The 20792-nt window shown below is 40.5% G+C and overlaps 1 protein-coding gene across 1 annotated transcript in view; it reads left to right on the top strand.

Moving 5' to 3' along the window:
- Positions 1–20792, top strand: part of b4galnt4a (beta-1,4-N-acetyl-galactosaminyl transferase 4a) — a 128682-nt gene that overhangs the window by 56424 nt on the left and 51466 nt on the right. Inside the window, exons 4-6 of the mRNA XM_079567480.1 lie at positions 11952–12047; positions 12133–12223; positions 13721–13821. Coding sequence (XP_079423606.1) covers positions 11952–12047; positions 12133–12223; positions 13721–13821 — 288 coding nt within the window. The remainder of the gene's footprint in view (positions 1–11951; positions 12048–12132; positions 12224–13720; positions 13822–20792) is intronic.

Raw genomic sequence — 20792 nt, 5'->3', positions numbered from 1 at the left:
CCCCTGTCTTTCTTCCTCAGACTGATAACAATAATAATTTTAAGTCCTTTCTTCTCTTTCAATCAGCTCATCAGCCTTAAACGTCTAAGGCCACTCCATTAGCTACAAACCTTTATGGGAATAGATTTATCAACATGCCTTTATCCCCGCTTTTGTAACATAGTGCCTGTGTCTTCATTCTGTTCCAAGATCATTTAAGTGCAAATGCGTTTTCAATATCAGCGAGGATAAATAGAGATCCATTTTTTCCCCCCCCACGCGATACGCCTGCTGCCAGAACAAAATGGTCCGTGAGGTTAGGATGATAAATTATTGCTTGACGATAATAATATTTCTTTCTCAAGCATTAGCGGGCCATATTTAAAGGGACCCCTGACCTGCAGATTACAAGTCGATGTGATTCATTCTAATTTCCCTGCTCGCTTACTGATGTAGTTTGCACATTTTCTGCTACAAAGGGAGCAGCAGACAGGGCAATTAGACGCCGGATTTGTGATAAGAAAAGCGACTCTAGATTTGTAACCTGTTCACACGGTTTTAATTAAAAGAGGTCCGTGTGTGTGTGAGTGTATGACAGTCGAATGTGAGAAATGCGATTTATTACACTTTGACAACCTCGAGTAAAATTAGATCTACAACTGCAGTCCCCCAGTAGACTTACAAGAGGGCATTATATTGACAACAAGATTGTATTGAAATAGAGTTCGGAATTGGACGTGTTTGGCGTAAGGTTTAGTTTCTGGACATTTCTGTTATTTCTCTGTTTGTGTAGTTTTAATAAGTTTAGTGACTAGGCAACTTGCAATTTTCTGCACTGTGGCTTTAGCGTAGCCTCCTCACTTCACCCTAGCGCAAGTAGATGACATCACTGTTTTCAAAGCTTTAAAGCATAAACATCTGTTAGCTTCTTCACACTATTAAATATGAATGATGTTGTGGTATTTAAAATGAGTCCAGTTGCAAAATGAATGTTCCCTCGGCATGACATCAAGCACGGGCACCAAGGACCGGCACCAGAACTCGCGCCTCCGATGTAGGACGCAAGTCTTCAAAAAGCGCACTGTAAATCCCCCGCAGAATGAGTTTATTCTCTCATTTCACTGCATCTTGGTTTTCAAATTTGTCTTGGACTTAGACAGACTCTGCCGATCCACGAGGGAAACGGCTCGGTCGCAGTAGCTCATTAGTGCAATTAAAACAATCTTACAAACCAATTAAACAGCAACAGAATGATAATGAAATAGCACAAAATAATGAAATAAGTAGAAAATATGTACCCAGAATGGCAATGCTTTAGAACACGGCCCGGTAAGTCCATGGTAGTTATTGTGGTACATCCCTGGTACTTACAGAGGTAATTACCAGGTACTTCATAGTGAACTCCAGTCATGTGATATTTAGCAAGAATTGGCATAAAAGTGGGACATGGTACAGATATGATTGTTGCTTATGATTATGATGACTTTATAAATAAATAAATAAAAAAACACTATTTTAGTAACACAAGTCTCTATATTTTGATTACAGTGTTTTCCTTGTGCTTGAAACTTGTTTTTAAATGGTAAGCTCTGTATTGCTCCTGTCTGTTCTCTGTTACTTATTCCATATTGATAAAGAAACTTATTTCTTTTATGTTGTTTTATAGTCATACCTAATATTAGAGGACATTAAATCGCTATTTATCATACTGACATTGCGCTAGTCCTACCATTCAAGTCTGTCTATGCTTCCACAGAAAAGGGATAAATACCCTCTCAGAGCGTCATACTGATACGTAAGCAAACATTCAGTGGCTGAGAGTGGGTGCCTGAGCACCACAGTCAAGGCTATGACAGACATTTAATGTTATCCTCTAACACCTAATTTCTAGAAATTACCTCTGAATGTATCATTTACTACCTAGGAATTGCTGCTGTAGTATCCTTGAATTACCACAATAAATACTATAGATGCATCACATAATTACTAGTAATTGTACTACGAATTTGCAAGCCTTTTTATCTGTTAGTTACCGCTGTATGTACCCTATAACCAGGGGCGGATCTTGAAAAAATGGGTGGCAATCAGGGTCAGGGATAATTTCTGAATGTTCATAGCGGGGGTGTGCAAGTTTTGCTTGCTCGCAAGGTAATTTTTCCTTTAAATGCAGGCCTATCAAAACTATACAGAAAAAGTAGCATTGTCCATAATATAAGTGGGGAGTTCCTAACTCAGGTAAAGTTTTAACTTTTTGAGAAAAAAAAAATCATCATCTTGGGAGCCACAGGAGTTGGCACCTGGCTCCTTAATTAGCTATAAAGTTGTTATAATTCTTGGTCCTGTCACAAATACTAACTGCGAATGAGCTCTGTAAGCACCAGACATCACATCACATCAATGGGGTGGCAGCTGGGGTGGCAAGACTTTAGTGCCACTCCACTAGATCCGCCCCTGCACATAATCACTAGTAATTACCACTGTACCATGGGCTTACTGCCGTTTTGATCTATTAGTTACCACTGCATGTACCTCGAAGTATCACTGTTATTACTTAAGATGTATCGCATAATTACTAGTAATTATTACTGTAAGTACTATAGACTTTCTGGCCTTTTTATCTATTAGTACCACTGTATGTACCTAAACGTACCATTGTTATTACTTAAGATGAACCACATAATACTAGTTATTACCACTGTAATCTATGTATAGGCTTACGATACCAAACAAAAAATGTCACCAGGCCTTGGTCCAGTCGTGACCTATTCTAATTATTTATTTATTTAGGTCCTAATGAACTGCATTCTCTTCAATATTATATTACACGGCCTCTGTGCCAAATCGCCTGGAACACACTGGTGGAGTAGCTATTCACTTCCTATGTGTCCTAATTACCAACACTCACTTGTTTTCCTGTCGCACAGCCAAGATGGCAGAGGTCTGGGGGTCTGCTGAGCTGGCGCTGTCAGAAGCTCGGAGTCGGGCTTCTAGGACTGGAGCGTAACCATATGTCTGCTGTCATACAATGGCATAGGGTCACAAGGACATCAACAAGGCGCATGCACATATTTCCCCCGGCCAATGTGAGCGCAGGCCACAAAGAGCTAAAAATGTCCATGTCCAGGCAAGGCTTACCATTAGAAAAAGAGACTTTGTGACCTGTGAGGGATTCGGCAGGTTGCTTTTTGACACCACAGGCACTTTAATGAGAAGGGCTGGGTGCTGAGCAAAGCATGAGGAGACTGCAGATTGGCCCAGACGTGCTGCGGTTGAGCGGACACTTGTTTGTCAAGGGCACAGAAAACAGGGCAGAGGAAAAGGTTTTACAAGCAAGTGGAAAAGCATTGTTTTGAGTTTAGATGCATTAAATAGTGATGTCATTTTGTGAGGAGCCAGTAGTCCAGGTTGAGTAGCCTAGCTTTAATTACTTTGTATTGAAAAAAAAACATATGTGAAGTCCAGATGACAAGAAAAGACAGTTAGATAGCAGGAAAAAAAAAAATCACAAAGAAAATGGAACAGCCAGAAGGGAGATTAAATAAAGAACACATGAATGCTTTTGCTGAGCCCTCTGGACACTAGTTTGATTATTGCATGGAATGAAATGTAAAACAATGTGTGAATGCTTAATCGAATTAGGGTAATAATGTGACTCACACAAGCAGAAACCAATTGACTGAAGATAGAAAAAAAGACACCAGTGGTACTGTATATAGAAAAGGACAAAAGTGACTACTTGAAGTATAAGGCAGTTCGAAGTGACCCTGTGTGGTATAGCATTACGCCGCTGTGCCAGCAGTGTAATCGTTTTGTCTCTGTCGCCTTTTTCCTCAACAGACGGGGCAGAATGGGAAACAGCTGAAAGCACCAATATGGGCTCCTCTATGTCAGTGTTTAAACAGTTTCTTTTACACTTCATGAACTGTGGCTCCGACCAAAATGACATATTCTACAAGTTGCATGTCCCGCCCCAGATGGCTTTCCACCACAGACCAAAGAAAAGCTACTTTTAGTGTATTTATAGCTCCACATAAAGACTTCATAATGAAAACATGCGAGGCTGAATCCAGGTCATGAGAATTTTTTGGAGTATGATTGATGTGGAGATATTTTATTTAGTTTTGCCACATCTAGATTTTACATTATTTAACTATTAAACCATCAAGCTGCGTTTCTGCTGTTGAGGCAGTGTTTTTAGTATAAGTGGGCGACAGTGGGGCAGAGAGTAGAGCGGGTCGTCTTGTGGTCAGCGTTTCGAATCCAGCAGGTGCAAGACACTTCACCCACTTTGCCTCCAGTGTCTAACTCTGACGTGTGAATGAGAATGTGAATGGGTGAGTGGTTCATTGATTCATTGAGGTGAGTGTCTAATGTAGGTAGAAAAGTGCCATTAAAATGTGACCATTCATTTACTATTTATTTAGTGTGTGATGAGAAAGACTGAATGTGAAATGAAAAAGAATAGAAATCTCAAAGTATTAAACTTGTGATCAATCTTGAAGTCTAAAATGTATGCCACATTAACTGATTATAATAGCCAAGCTCCGGCTGTTCAAAATTGACAGAAAAACATGCCTTTTATCGCTGTGTTCAGATATAAGATAAGAGGAGTGTACAAGTAATTCTTGAACTGATTGTAAATCAGCACTATTGTGCTTTTTTGATTTGTTACTTGTTACTCATGTACCTCATGGCCAGGTCTCCCTCGGAAAAGAGATTTCTCTCAAGGGACTTCCTGGTTAAATGAATAAATAAATCAAATAAATCTATGAGTTACCCGCCTCGAATAAGAACATGAACAGAAATGTAGTGACCAGTCCATCAATGGCTTTAATTTAGCATTTATTCAAAAGAAGGTGCAATACCAGCTTTTTGTTTTACTTTTGATATGATTCCCATCGACTTCAAGGCGATATAGATTCTGATACCAGAATTTTCAGTCACCGCCATAATTTTTTCTTTAATTTCTTTGCTGTAATTTCTGAAAGCCATGTGCATTAATGTTTATATTATTTATTTATTGTTTGTTATTATTATTTATTTCACTTTATTTATTTATTTTTACCACTATCGAGAAATTCTTTCCCATTAACATGAAATGTGGGTCTTGCATAGATTCTTTGATATTGACTGGCATATCCCAAGTAAAAAATCTCTCCATTTAACTCTCAAGAAGCAGCATGGAGTGTAGTACACGGCCGACTCACTTAGCTGTCAACTGAATCTGAGTTTTAATACACGAATCGCACAACTAATGGCAATTGTTACACTTTGCAGAGGAATGCAATTTGGTATTCTCCAGATACTAGAAAGCTTGGTGTTTGTCTTATGTCTTCATCTTTCTCCACTCTCTCATTTTGGATGGTGTGTACACCGAATGCTGAACCAAAAGCCGGCACTGGCAGCTTGTTGGGGGAAAATAGCAGAAGGCACGTCTATTCCCTTTGTATTATATCCATGGTATGACAGAAGACATGTAATTGCGGGACAGATAGCTCCTTATACCAGCCTTCATTAAAGTGGCTGATGAGACACATATGACGCACATCTTTTTCGATGCCTTTCTCCTCTCTCTCATTATATGCCCTTATAAAATAGACTTGTAAAATGAGAAAAATGTCACTGGTTGTAGAGCTTCCCTCAACACACTTTATTTATGTATGTGTGTCTTTGATTTTGCCTTCTTTTTTTTAGGAATCCTGCAAAATTAATGCAAAGACAAGGTTTCCAGAAATGTGTTCTGAACTTAAATCCATTTGATATCCATATTAATAATTGTTTCAAATGTCTTGAGTTGAACATAAATCACCATTTCTAAACTTGTAATAAAAGTAGCAATTGATCGAGCGTCCACTAGGAAAGAAAATGAGCCACTACATCAGCTAAATGTGAATGGTTTCAGTCAGAGCGCAAAGATGAAGCTAAATGATTTCATTTTCAGTCCAAAGATGTCATAGGTGTAACTGAAAACTTGACTGTGTCTCCCCTTCGCCTCTCGGGGGGATTGTAGGATATACACCAAGTCTTACTTCTTCAACCAACATCACGTCAAAGTGCATATTCTCCTGGGATTCACAATGTGCGCGCTGAGCGTCCATTTGTCAAGGCCTGGCTGCCAGCGAGAACGCAGAAGGCTGCACCAGATTTCACGAGAACGAGGGAGAGTGAAGCGGTGCTCTGGTTGTTAGTGCAACCAGATGGGAGAAAGAGCAGTGATGGGAGAAGCGTGTAGAGAAAGATACAGTGTGACAAGCTTACTGCACTGCGAGGATGGGGAAACCTATAAAGTTTCACTCGCAAAGTCTTTGTTTTCTAAAAGAGTCCTCATACTATCAGAGATTATGAATAGTTCATGACAGTGACCCAGCTTTGACGAATGTAATAATTGCCGTTCTAGTATTCTCTTTGCCTAGTTTTCAACGTCCTCCCCATATCTATATCTTTTAAAACTTAATTTGCTTTTTTTTGTCTGTGACATCTGACCTCAAAAGTGTGCCAGACCCGTATATGGAACAAATGGGGGAAAAAAGACAGATTGCTGCAAACTTGAGATCAATTTCTATGGCTTCCTTGTACTCAAATACTTAGATCCTTAATTTATTTTGCATTGAGTTCCTGGTACAGAGCCAGGTGTGTTGCTATCTCAGCGTTAACTGTCTCGAATTGCAACTTTTTATGTGACTCCTCCATTTCTCTCTTGAATTGAAGTTGAAGCACTGATGTATTGTAGTTGAAACATATCGATCTGCCCTGTATCCTGGGTTGCTGGGATGTTGTATTTGGTGACAGTCTGAAGGTTTTTCCTCAGAATCACATTAAAGGTGCATTTCGTAACTTTTTTTGTGGAAAAAAATGTGCATTTGTGCATATTTGACCTTGTAGTGACCCAGTGGCTGTATGTGTGGTCAGCATGACGCCTTTACTTTCAATCACGGTGGTCTCTACAACACTCTAGGATCAATTGTTTTGTAGGCTTTCTGGTGAGAGGCTCCGTCAGCAGTGAAAACCTACCAAGCAATTGATCCTGGAGCGTCCTAGGGACCACTGTGATGGAAAGTAAAGGCGTCATGCTGACCACACATACAGCCGCAAACTTTCTTTTTCCGCATAAAAAGTTACATAATGCACCTTTGATGTGATTCTGAGAAAACCTTCAGACTGTCACCAAATACAACATCCCAGCAAACTAATGCTACAGTCCTTCACTCAGGATACAGGGCAGATCGATGCGTTTCAACTACAATACATCACTGCTTCAACTTCAATTCAAGGGAGAAATAAGGGAGTGAGTGTAAAACATCACTAAACTTTGGAAACAAACTTCAATCCAAACCAAAAAGCCAGCGCTGCTGCTCAGAGTGAGCTGCGCGGTGCCTCCTAAGCACCACAAGGACGTGGTTGTATGAATAATTAGAGCCTTCTAAAGCTGTCTGCTTATTGCTGTTTGACAAGAGGACAGGGCCAGACTGAAATGGGTTTACTTAAAACCCACAGGAAATCTATTAAAAGCTTTACATAAGGGATATATTTACACAGTGCCTTCTGCTGCGGAGCTCTAACCTCACCGTCTCTCATCTTTACCGCCGCTTTCAACTTCCTTGTTTAATGCTTTCAAATATGTCGTCTCTTCATTACTCATTCTGCGTGTAAGCTAAATAGCACACATTGGCATAGTAATTCAAGATAGAAACAAACACAGTGAGGCGAAGATTGAGGACAGTCTTCCTGAAGCTGTGATTCAGGCCTCGACTCTGACGATGATGAAATCCAGGCTAAAACAGTATTTAGCTGCGCTTAACGACAACAGACATTTCTTGTAGCCTCCCTTCAACACATTCCTGCATTTCGAATGATTTTTGTGTGCAAATTGTGCTCTATAAACTTGGATTGTTTGCCTAATACAACGTGAACTGCCCCTTTGTTTTGGACTGACATGTTTGCAACCGGCTCATGCATTAATACATGAGGCTCGGCGATACGGCGCAGTCAGCTGACCATTCGGATTTGGTAAAAGGAGTGCATTGGAGCTCTCGAGGTCAGACCATCTGCTAGAATCCCTGTGTGATACTGAGAGAGCGCGACGCCTTCTGTCAACATGTCTTCTCCTTAAAATGTGGACGTCGGAGCTCACGGCGGGGCGTTTACTTCACCCTGAAAAACTTTAAAGAACTGGTCCCAACTCATCAAGGCCACGTCTGTTTCCAGCGGTCTCTCCACTACTTCTTGCAGAAACCTATGTGAAGGTTTTGTAGTGATTGTGCTTATTTTTGTTGAGCGTGTAAAGAATCTGTTCTGGATGAATGAAGCTCTTTTTGCTGTAGATTTTAGAAAAACCTCGGAAATGCTCATGTCACATGTGGTTCACCTGGCTTCACTCTTGTGCCATTTCTGGGTTCAACAACCACTAAACCAGGGGTGGGCAAGTTTGTGTCATGGAGGGCCCATTTTCATCATTGCCAAAACACCAAGGGCCGAACCTCACCATTGCAGCCTAAAGTTAAGAACCATTTTCTGCAAATGCCAATGTTTTACATCAGTGGTTCTAAAGTGGTCCGGCTCCGAGACCCGCCATTACCTTAATGACAAGCTGCGACAAACTGTAATTTGTCATATATTGTATAAAATATGAATATAATATAATAACAAGCCGTAGATTTGCTTTCAAGACTGAAATTATGATCAAAACAACCCATTAACTCCATTGTGTTTCCGTGTAGTTTCAGATGGATAATATTGGAAAAAAAAAGTTCCCTGTTGGCTCGCGACCCACTTTTGAGTCCCGGCCCACCAGTTGAGAATCACTGTTTTACATGATATATGACCAAGTGGGATGTTCTGCAAGGACATTTAAAAAATAAACTATAAAAATACACAATTTCTCACATTTTTAGAGTCCTTTAACAGGTATTTGGGCCTGACGTTGCCTACCCCTGCACTAAACAAAGTACTTCTTGGAGTTCGTTCTCAAATCTCCATCTTAAATGTAGGTATAAACAATCAAGTCAGTCTTTCACAATGACACTGGTGAGAAAAGAAATGACACATTCTTGTATAAACATACTTTGGTGACGACATTGAATAACCTATTTTTTCCAGCCATGTTTTTACCACACTGATCACCGGAGACACATCTTTTCCTGTGTTCAAACCATGTGTGTGCTTTTGGGGAAAGTACTCTACCCCCAGGCAAACCAGTCTCTCCATCTGTCCTTGCCGTGTCCTGTGATTTCCCAGTGTAATTCCGAGAAATGTCACAGTTTAGACCAGGGATGAGTGCCGGCAAAAGCCCAGACATCCTCCATGCACCGTCCCTTCTGGTGCACGCGCTGTCACCTCTCTTATTCAGGACACCCACACCATTTCAGGCTTCAAGTTTACTACACAATCCATTTTCCCTGCTCCGAGGCAGAACATCGTGGATACAGAGCGCAAGAAATACATCTACAGTGGCAGTGGAAATAAAATTGTTTTGTGTGGAGCCGACAGTGTGTGTATCATAACAAACTCTCAGCGTAATTTCTTCAGTCATTTTTTGATACATTGACATTCTGTTTTATTCTACTAATTATTGTATGAGAGGAGGCTGATGAAATGTATGTGCTATGGAAATATGGCAAACAAATAATAACCAACACAGAAGGGATTTTGCAAATAGCATCGACTGGACTGGGATGATGGAGTTGAGGACGTTTCATCTTCAGAGGCTTCTTCTCGCTCTTTTAGTTATTTGTAAGACACAAAAGCTAGAGGTTTATTTAACCGAGACGTCCTCAACTCAATCAATGCAGTCCAATAAATGACTGAGATACTGATATTTAGTTTTTTCTCATTTATTGTTTATTGTTTATTAATAGATCCCCATTAGTCTTTACCATACAATCTATTATAGAAAACGCTATCTCAATGGCGGCCGCCTGGGCGCCGCCATGTTTATTTCCCATACCGACTTTGAAGCTAAGCAGGGAAGTGCCTGGTTAGAACTGGGATGGGAGACCGTTCCTCGGATGCTAAGCTGGGAAGGGCCTGGTTAGAACTGGGATGGGAGACCGTTTGGGAACACCAGGAAGCCAGGCGACAGTACTGAGTGTGTGCGTGGTTGGTGGTGCTGCTGTCCGAGGACAACCCGCTGTCACAAAAACGCGAGTGCACGAGATCTGACTGCCCTGCGTGTGCGCGCATCCAAACAGGGCGATGTGTGTGTGTGTGTGTGTGTGTGTTCGTGCGTGTGTGTATGTATGTGTGCGCGCGCATCCAAACAGGGCGATGTGTGCGTGTGTGTGCGTGTGTGTGTGTGTGTGCGTGCGTGCCCAAAACCTGCTCAAACATGAGCCTCTAATCAAACGCGCTGCTCCGACTGATTTATCCTCCGTGTGAGTACAAGCGAAAATGAAACTACAACTTAACGAGCGCATGGCCTGCACTGCGTAGTTTTTTCCTTTTTTTTTCTTTGCTGCTGTACCATTTGTTTCCTATTTTGCTTTCACGTATTGTGAGCCCAGAGGTACATTTTATTCTAAAGCAGCTTTGAACGCATTGCCACTTTTATTGTAAGGTTAAAAATACTGTCTAACAACGATCATTAGGCTATTTCAGTTCAAAACCTACTCATTATTTATTTTTTTGTACACTACCGTGATGCACCAAACCACAGGTCCTGCACCGTGAACCGAACCGTTAGAGCTAATATTTATCCATAATTATTCCACTGTCTCTTGAATCCTGTTCCCCGAGTTTAGCGAAAATATTGTCGTTGTTTATAAGAAAGGAGTGCGGGTGCATCAAACACTCCAATTGCAGTTTGTTTGAAATTGTTTTTTGCCTTCATTCTTTTACACATTTGTAGTGGCCATAGTTTTTGGAATGGGTTGGGAACCACTGGTCTACAGCTGAACTGTGTGACGGGTTGGACATTTCTTTGTAATCACTCACAATCTAAGAATATCAAATGTGGAGACTAGCGAGGCCCGGCCGAAGGCCGGGTCTCAGCTAGTAGTAAAGACTATTCTTCCTGGGGTCCATGAAATGCTACAATTAAAATGTTACAAATCATCATTACATGTACAAATACATCATTAAAATCCTTATAAATCCAGATTCTGAACACCACAAGAACATGCTAATACAATATTACAATACACCTAATCTGGGAGATTATTGTTCACTACATTATACATTATATCCCATGATTTAGGACGTGTTTTTTTTTTTTTACCATACTTTTAAAACAGCTTTTGATCACTAAGGCTGTTTGGTTAATATGGTCAAAGAACACAGACCAGACAGATCTTTCAAATAAACCTCAGTTCAGACATGAAATTATTATAATAAAAATAAATAAAAAATAGGTGAACAATACATTTTTGGGCTTGATATTTATCGTCTGTACATTATTAGCATTTCCCCCCATTCTTTCTAAAACTTTTTGAATTGAGTTTCATAATATTTCATATTTATTGCAGCTTGTGTGGTATTTTAGGATATAATGACACACTTTTATAACGAAGGTTTACTGTCATTTTTATGCCTGAGAGTTGACAGTATCTAGTTTCGTTAGAGTCAATAATATCGTTTATCGCGATACTTTCCTGCCTCAATATGTCGAACTTCCAATTTGTTTTCATGACAGGCTTAGTCCTTCAAATACAAAAAAGTTTCCATTTTACTCTCCCACAGTCTGAACTTTACTCCATACCCTGTGTTTTTATTCCCACAGTGTTGACTGTAGACCTTTAACCAGCCCAAGCCGATAACAATCCATCTCACTGTTGACTTTACATCCATTTCACTGTCTGATGTCTGTGTCATTGCGGGTTTTCAAACTATTACTATCAATCTGTAATATTAGTACAACCCTGTGCGGCAACAACAACTTGATTTGATATTTTAGATTGAAAACAGAAAGATATGATTCCATTAAAATCTCTTCACATGACTCTACGATGTTCACTAAACTGTGTGTTTGTGTTTTGCAGTATAAAGGCCAGGCCAACCTGCATGTCTATGAGGACTGGTGTGGCTCATCGGTGGCACAACTACGAAAGAATTTGCACTTTCCCCTTTACCCTCATGTAAGTTGGGCACTGAAGGTTTGACATAATTGCTCACCCCTAATTTCCCGGTCTTTCTTTTTCTAATGATGTTTCACTTTTACAGACGAGAACCACAGTGAAGAAACTAGCAGTGGCACCAAAGTGGAAGAACTACGGCCTGAGAATTTTTGGCTTCCTTCACCCTTACAGAGACGGTAACTTAGCTCATCCTATTAGTGGGTCTCTCCTGGGGCTTTGCAGCAAATGTCCTTTCCAGAAGAAGACAATTTCCCAATTCGCCTCTAATGAAAGCACCAGAGAGTAGCTAATATAGAGGATTTTCTCTTTTTATTAGAAGTAAATGCCAGAGTTCTCCAGTGAATTTTCAGCACGGCAGCTTCCTGACCTCCCCTTAGTCCCATTAGCTGTGGCTCAAAGGTTGCCGTATATCCAGGATTCAGACACGACCAAGTGCCCTTCACCCATCCAACCTGAACCAACCTTTTTGTTACATGCCCAGTTAACTAATGTCAGAGACCACACTCAGCAGTTTCATTTAGGGGCATGCTACGTCTCAAACTCATCATCAATGCTTAATGAAAAGCATACAAAGTTCTGCTTTAAACTATTAACCATCATTTAGGCTTTGTTAGATCCATACGATCCCATATTTAGTTGTCATGTGTTTAGTAGCTAAAGCAATACTTCAGGATTATTGACATAGGGCCTCATTTTCTAGTTATCCAGAGTGGTGTTGATTTCTGGAGACATACATATTTTAATTTTAATTCATGCTGTCCTTATATTTGAATAGTTTAGTGGTGCTAGGCTAGTGCTAGGCTAGTGCTTGGCTAGTGCTAGGCTAGCGCATGTCTATGGTAACTAGTAGCCTGCATTAAAAACAGTCTGACCCAAGCACAGTGCACCTGAGGCAAATCACTTATAACATCAGACTACCGATATACATGTCTGTGTTGACTGAATCGTTTTTTTAATAAAACCATTTTGCATTTAAAATAACTTATGTTTGAGCAGCATCAGCTTCCTGGTTGTAAGCTACGCATTGGCGGAGTGATCTGCTAAGTTACTGGATCTACAGTAGTTTGTTTACCTGCGGCCGGCGTTATTACATGTGGAATTCACAAAGGAGCTTTGTGAGGTTTTTAATGCAGGCTATTAATTACCATAGACATGTTCTAGCCTAGCACTAGCCTAGCACCACTAAACTCTTCAAATATAAGGACTGCATGAATAAAAAAAAAATAATATCTCCAGAAATCAACAACACTCTGGGAAATGAGGCCCTATGTCAAAAATCCTGAAATATCCCTTTAATTTGTGTATTTAGTTACTTTGTGTGAAAATCAAAACATTCAGCTATACATAATGAAAATGAGCAGCTATTCAATAAGGCATAAATATCACAGGGCACCAATGTTTTCTATTTTGTCAGCCTTATAGGATAATTAAATCACATTGAGTTTTTTTTTGTTTCCTTCTACTCTCCAAACACTGCTGCATCTTTAGATATCATTAGTTTTGACCTCAGCCTTCCATTTTGTTCATTTATGTAATGCCAATTGCAGGGATTACACAAACAAATTTAAACTCCAAAAATAAATTATTCACTGTTCTCTCTTGTTGAAAAGTCTGCGTTTTCTCTGCAGTGTGTACTCAAAATCCATTATTTTAATCTCTGTTTGGTCCCATAGGTGACTTCCAGTTCTCCATATCCTCTGACGATAACTCTGAGTTTTGGCTGAGTTCAGACGAGAGTCCCCTTAATGCCCGCCTGCTGGTCTATGTGGGTCAGGTAAGGCTTAACAAATGTCATTATGACATCCTATTTCATATCACAGCACCACAGCAACATTGAAAATTCATATTGTTCCCACAAACTTTTTTTAAATTATTGGTTGGAGGGCTCCAATACATATTTCTGGATTGTTTTGATATGGCGTAACAACAAGATTTTTGGAGGAAACTGAAATGCCCAAAGGCTAACAAATTTACAATTCTTCAATGTGACAAACTAGCTGATTCCCATCAGAGTGACTCGATGCTCACTTTTGCAGACAGAGGCAGTGAGCAATCTAATACGGCTGTATAAATGCGTCTGTTAATGGGATCGTAAGGTCAGACACCTTTGTTATTTTGCTTTTAGCTGCCAGACGTGTTTTAATGCTCAGTCGTGACCACTTCAAAAGCCCTTTTTCAGTTAACTCAACAAGCGGCAGGAGGACACTGAGCGATTTGACCTTGTTCCTCTGCCTGCCCTGTGGTACCATCACAACACAAGGGCTTTCATTCATTCTAGCGCACAACAGGTTTTGAGGCCTGGCAGTCTTGGAGGTAGGTCTTTGTTTTAGTGGCCTTATTATATGCACCATCTAGTTTAAAGTAATTTGCTTTGGCTCTGATGACATTTTACCGGTGTGTTTAACCAGGTAGGACATTAATTTTGCTCGGCGCGTTGGCTCATACTGTTCATGTCAGGGGCAGAGGTCCCTGTGCGTCATCTGTATTCCAGCTATATGTGTGGTGTCACCTGGTGCCGATGGGAACTGAGATTAATTAGCGGGCAGAAGATATTGATGTGACATTTAACAGCAGAGAAATATCATCTGGGTAATGGCCTGGGAGCACTGATCATTCGTCCTGACACTGGCTGACAGACAGGCCGTAGGGAGACACTGTTTCACATAAGACTCATGCATAACTGCTTCAGACGGCTTTTATTTTGTAGGTCACTTTAGTTCACCCTTTTCAGACACAGCATGTGAAGTGTTGTGCCTGAAAAGTGATTATTTCTCTCTGGAGATACAGTAGATAACATGTGCGCTAAAAACATTGGGCCTCATTCATGACATGTTCTTATGCTAAAATTTGTTCTTAGCGCTTTCTTAGGAAGATTTTTGCCATTCACAAAATTAGTTCTGAGCTGAAAATGTTCCTCTGGAAGAACAAATCCTCAGAACAGTCAGGAGGAATCTTATAATAATAATCCCCTGAGTCATATTTCTTTGGCCTCAATCTCACAAACGTGTGTGTAAAGGGCGAATGTGAGAAGAGAGTGATCTGCTGGTTATATCTCTTGAATCATTCTGTAATAAGGGCTAATTTTTCCTGGGTGACCAAAGAGTGTTTCAAAACGCAGACTATAGCATAACATTTTGTGCTAGTAGGAGCACACTTTTGATCTTGCAGCTCCTAGACTTAGCACATTTAAGTGGGAAATACATTGGGTGGAGAAACACTTTTTCCTTCAACTAGACACTGGTTGTGTGTGAGTGGGGGGTGAACATGTGCATTTGTTTTGTTTTTGTTGTTTTGTTTACGGCCAAGTGAGGGCCAATCCGCACCACAGAGGGACCGGCATAGGCTACATCTCTTTCTCTCAAGACATGAACATTATTTATCTCACAAAGGGGGTTAATAAAGTTTTTAGTTTGACCTGCGAGAGCCTATCATGCTTAAGGAAGAACACAAGGCAGCGCAATGTAAACGAGGAAATGAATGTGAGGCTGACATCAGCGCACTGCTCTCAGTGCTGCCTGTAAACTATTTAGGCTTTAAGGGGACGTATACAACCTAATGTTTACTTAAATCATTTCTTCTTCTACTGCAGAAGTGCTCTGATATTTTTTCCCTGGATTCTGTCGGATACCCATAAGTATCTTCCACATTTAAAGCCCTAAAATGTAATTTGCATTTATCATAGTGCCATTTTATCAGTTAGCTAGATTTGACTGGTTGTATTGTCTTTTACTGATGGATTATTCACACAGCTGCTGCACCGACTTCCACCGAATTCCTGCTATATATTTTCTATACAAGACATTATTTTGTATGTACCCTAAAGCAGGTTTTTAAGCCAAAATTCTGTATATGTCTACATAAAATGTGTGGATTATATATATATATATATATATATATATATATATATATATATATATATATATATATATATTAACTCACGGCATATAATCTGCTGCACCATCAAAGAAAGTACAGAACATCTTACATTGACCTTCAGTTGTCATGTAGTACGGCTCTGTTGCTTACACCATCCATTTAGCTCAGGTCACCCCGAAGCCGAGAGGGGAGGGCTTTTTTAATAAGAACTTTCCTCTATCCTGCTGGGACATTCCCCTTCTGCATTCGACAGTACTTAAAGTGAGAGAGGATTCTCCATTGTCCTGCCGAGGCATTAATCATATTTCTGGCCCAGAGCTAATCGGTAATGAGATTTCACTTCAATCAGAGTGTCCAGACAGCCACTGCAGAGGCTGAGCCAGACCTGGGATCGTCGAGCTGTTAATGTGGTACCAGAGAAATGGCTGTGTGCGCCTGATCGTTACTTTTCTTGGTGGTGACACGTGTGGCATTGATACATGCCCTTCAGTGGTTGTTTTATATTGTTTAAAAAGCAGCCAAACGGCCCAGAAAAATAGGTCATGGCCGTGTAATCAGTAACACACCTGACAAGTCCATGGGCTGCCTGTTCAAAGGCTCAGGTACTTTGTCATTCGTGATGCTTACTATATTTTACACCATGGCACAGAAATATGAAAAATTTCATCTATATCCCAGTGTCAGGGGCTCTCTCCTCTTGGCTGATAACAAAAACACCTCATAATGCCTCTTTATTAAAGCAGTACTAAGTAACTTGTTTACCTTAATAAATAATTTTCGTAGTCCCTCTGAGGGTAATGCAAGTGTTGATGGGATGATTGGGGGGTCTTTCATCTCCCCCTGATGTCTCTGGCCACAAAACCACACTAGCAGCTTTCCTGCCCACAGGTCTGAGTCACCAATACACACTAATGGAATCACAAAGAAGAAGCTAACTGGCAAAGCTAACTGCAGGCTAGCACCACTTAAACAGTATCTACAGGCAAGTTTGATAAAAAAAATATATATATATATATAAATCTCCATTGTTTAATTGGATGTACAATATCACTCTCTCCCTTTGTCTTTTCTGTCGGCTTAGTATTTACTCTCACGGAGTAAAAAACGTAACTACGACACCTGCAGTGGTGCTCATGGCCTTGAGGGGCACGAGTTACTTAGTTCCGCTTTAACAATTGGAGAGTACCCTTTGTTACATGCCTTAATAAGCCAAATCAGCATTGTCAGTACGCATGCGCGATAATGTTCCGGTCAAAGTTCACACCTACCCACAGTTTCAACAAAGCCCATTAAAACCATACTATCATAGTAGAACAACTGGCTATTTAGTGACTGTTCAGGTTCGCATTAATTCTCCATTGCAGTGCGACTGTCCACGTGGGCTTAATCAGTCTATGGAAGAGTTTTGCCCTATTAACGAATGCAATAAAGGAACCTCACAGCTGTATATGGAGCCACCATACGTACTCATCACATTTCCTACTGTAAGAAAAGACCCAGAACGTCGTAACCCGAATGGATTAAATTAGTAAGTTTGACATATAGCTAACTACTAATGCTATTTGTAACCAATATGTTTATTTACTTAACAATTGTCTTTATTTATTTATTGGTTTAGCAAGGGCCATGAGTTATTTTTCTCTTCTCAGTAACACTGTGTCCCCGTTTCTTACAGAATTCTTTTAAAACATCGATCAAATAAATATATTCAATATCTGAGTCACACTCGGTCATGTTTACAGTTTGGGATACGATCTGGGTAGGCCTGACCTTTAACCTGGACCAGCATGCTGTGCGCTCGGTGAGATGCCGAATCCGCTTATTGGGTTGCACTTCACTTTGCAGCACTTTTATCAGCATTGTTACACAGAATAATGCATTTTGCAGCCCCGTTTTCCTTACAATTACCAGGAAAGTCAGAGATTTAATTTCACAATGAAGCAATTCAGGTTTGCCTTTACCAGATGTCTGTCAGCTGATTTTGCATGTGGGATGTCTCCTCCCCAAGCCTCAAATGTCTTTGCACGGCCACTGCATAAACATAGACTTTCAGACGCTGTCATGCCCACACTGGCATAGAGAGAAATGGGGCATGGGGCAAGTGTGGCAGGTGTTTAAGCCCCCTCTGCCTCCTTTTCAACACAGCCAATGTTTTAGATTAATTGGAATTATACTAGGTTAGAGCTATGGTTAGGATTATATAAATGTTAAGGGGGGTCCTTCTGTTCCTTTGTACTTGCCCTAATTACCACGTTATGGAACATGTACAGCAAAATGCTACCCACAATTGCTGTATTTCTTTTCTCAGTGTTGCTGTGTTTCAAATAACCTGCTTTCAATTTTGTTTGGCTACAACCAGCATGAAAATCATTTCTGGTTATACTAGTTTGATTATGCCTGAAGTCACTGTAGACATAAGCTCTAACTTGTGTGTGAACCAACAAAGAAACTTTACAACCGGAGTCATGTCTATGGGAGGCCTCATTATGCACAAAGCCCATTCTCTGCACATCTTCACATGTTGAACTGTGAACATTAACAGGCACAAACTGTGAGGAAAATGGGTTTGCCGCCAAGACGCCCAAACATTTACAACGCTGCTTGAGGCCCCTCCACCGCGCCGTGCCTTCTTTGATTTCTGTCCCCGTTCTGTTATTGGAGCAGAAGAACATTTGATTCTCCCTATCCCAACAGCTGTGTTAGCGCTGGCGCTAGCGTCACTTTGACAGCAATGAAAGTAGACGCGAGGACTGGGTGATGGATTACAGACTTTGCCACTCTGAAGCAACCGCATGTTCCCCACGCGCTCGGGTAAATGAGTGTACTTGCTATCTTGAAGAAAAGTATTAATAAGCGACTGTGACGCTGAAGAGCACTGGTCAGAAGTCATAGAGAAGTTGCAGTGAAAGGAAAACTGCTTCATTTTTGCACTAATCGGATGTTAAGAGCGTGATAAATCATTCACCTGAGCACCATAAACAAAACAAAGACAGTTGTTAAAAGCATTGCTGACATCTGCCACTGCCGCTGCAATCAGAGCTATTAAGCTACTCTCTAGTTTATTACAGCCATAAAGAAGGATTCTGTTTTTTGTGTCTCTTGTGTACTCGCCAGTTTCTCTGGAACTTGGGCTTACGTAGCTGTGTAAACAAACAACTTTGTAATTATTATTATTCAAAATTAAAAGTGGCTAGACACAAGCTCCTTATAAACAGTTTCAATCAGCTCTTTTAAAGGTTTGTCAACCAAAATGATGAAGTGGGATTTTGCTTTCTGTGTGTTGAAAAATTCACATTTGAAATTAACCTAAAAGTTCAGTTAAATCCTATATGCTTTGCTAAGTCTGTCATTTTTGGTTAAAAAGCAAAGATGGAAAAAGTTGGCTCTGATTACAGCATTTATTTGTTGGTTGAACTTCAGTTCTCGGTCAAAAACAACTCCCAGGTTCCTGACTGCCTCGCTGACTGGGCTCATGACCCTGGTTTGAATCTGAGGGACATCTACAGAGCCAAAAATCACAAATTCAGATTTAGTCTCAGTCAGATGGTGAACATTTTCTAGCCACTGTTGCATTCTAGTCTATTTTGGTATGCTTTTAGTTGATATTTAGAAGCATTCAATTTAAGGGATGTTTCAGGATTTTGACATACCTCATTTCCTAGTTATCCAGAGTGTTGTTGATTTCTGGAGGTATTTTTTTGTAATTCATGCACCTTTGTAGAAGGTTCATACTGTCTTCTTAAGTTAAGTCTATTACAGTTTTGTTTCTTTTAGTAAAACAGAGGGTTTAGTTTTACTTGCTTGACTAGTTTCGATCACTTCCTGTGATCTTCCTCAGAAGCGACACCTGGTGGTGGAGGTGACGTGTCGTAGGCAGCTTACATGGATTTTTTCTGACTGGCGCCTTCTCCAGGACGGCATCCCAGGTGTGGGATAAGGTGTACGCTCCCTCGTCCCGGTTCATAGATGTTGATGCATGTTTCCTGATCTCGATGGCTTCTCTGATCCAGCGGTGGTACTTGTTACTTTCAGCACGGATGACCCTGGCATTGTCCCAGTTCACGATGTGGTTTTCCCTCTTACAGTGGTCTGATATGGCTGATTTGAGATTTTCTTGCATTGCTTGTTCTTTTATTGCTCTTGTTTGTCTGTTGGCTGTCTCCTTTTCGCATTCCTTCTGGTGTTCTTTCTTTCGTGTGCTGAATGATCGCCCCGTCTCCCCCACATATGTTTTACTGCATGATAGGCATGGGATTTCGTATATGACATCGCATTTCTGGTCTTGATGGATGGTGTCTTTGGATCTGACTAACAACTGTCTGAGTTTGGTGTGTGGTTTGACTGGAGTGTTTATGTTGTGTTTCTTCATGGCTCTCTGTATGCGCTCTGTGTTGATAGAATAACTTTTGGAATATAACTGACCTTGCATCACATGAATGATCGCATTTTCAGGGACTATTTTCTCGCAGATCACGCCGCCGCTGTGTAGCTTATAGAACCACAAAGCTGATGCTGCTCAAATATAAGTTATTTTAAATGCAAAATTGTTAAAATTATTCAATACAGACATTTATATCGTTAGTCTGGCGTTATAAGTGATTTGCCTCAGGTGCACTGTGGAGCGGGTCAGACTGTTTTTAATGCAGGCCAGCTGTTACTGTAGAAATGCGCTAGCCTAGCACTAGCCCAGCGCCACTAAGCTCTTCAAATATAAGAACTGCATGACTTTAAAGAGGGGGTATTATGCTTTTTTAAATCACATAGCACCAGTCTATAGCGCACTACAATGATGACGAAACCTTCTGTTGGTCTGTAAATGCAGTAAATTAGAATAACTGCCTTGTATAAAATTGCTCTCTCAAAATGGCT

The sequence above is a fragment of the Gobius niger genome, assembly GCF_951799975.1.
Source record: "Gobius niger genome assembly, chromosome: 12".
Classification (NCBI taxonomy): Eukaryota; Metazoa; Chordata; class Actinopteri; order Gobiiformes; family Gobiidae; genus Gobius; species Gobius niger.
This window is presented reverse-complemented; position numbering and strand designations above follow the sequence as displayed.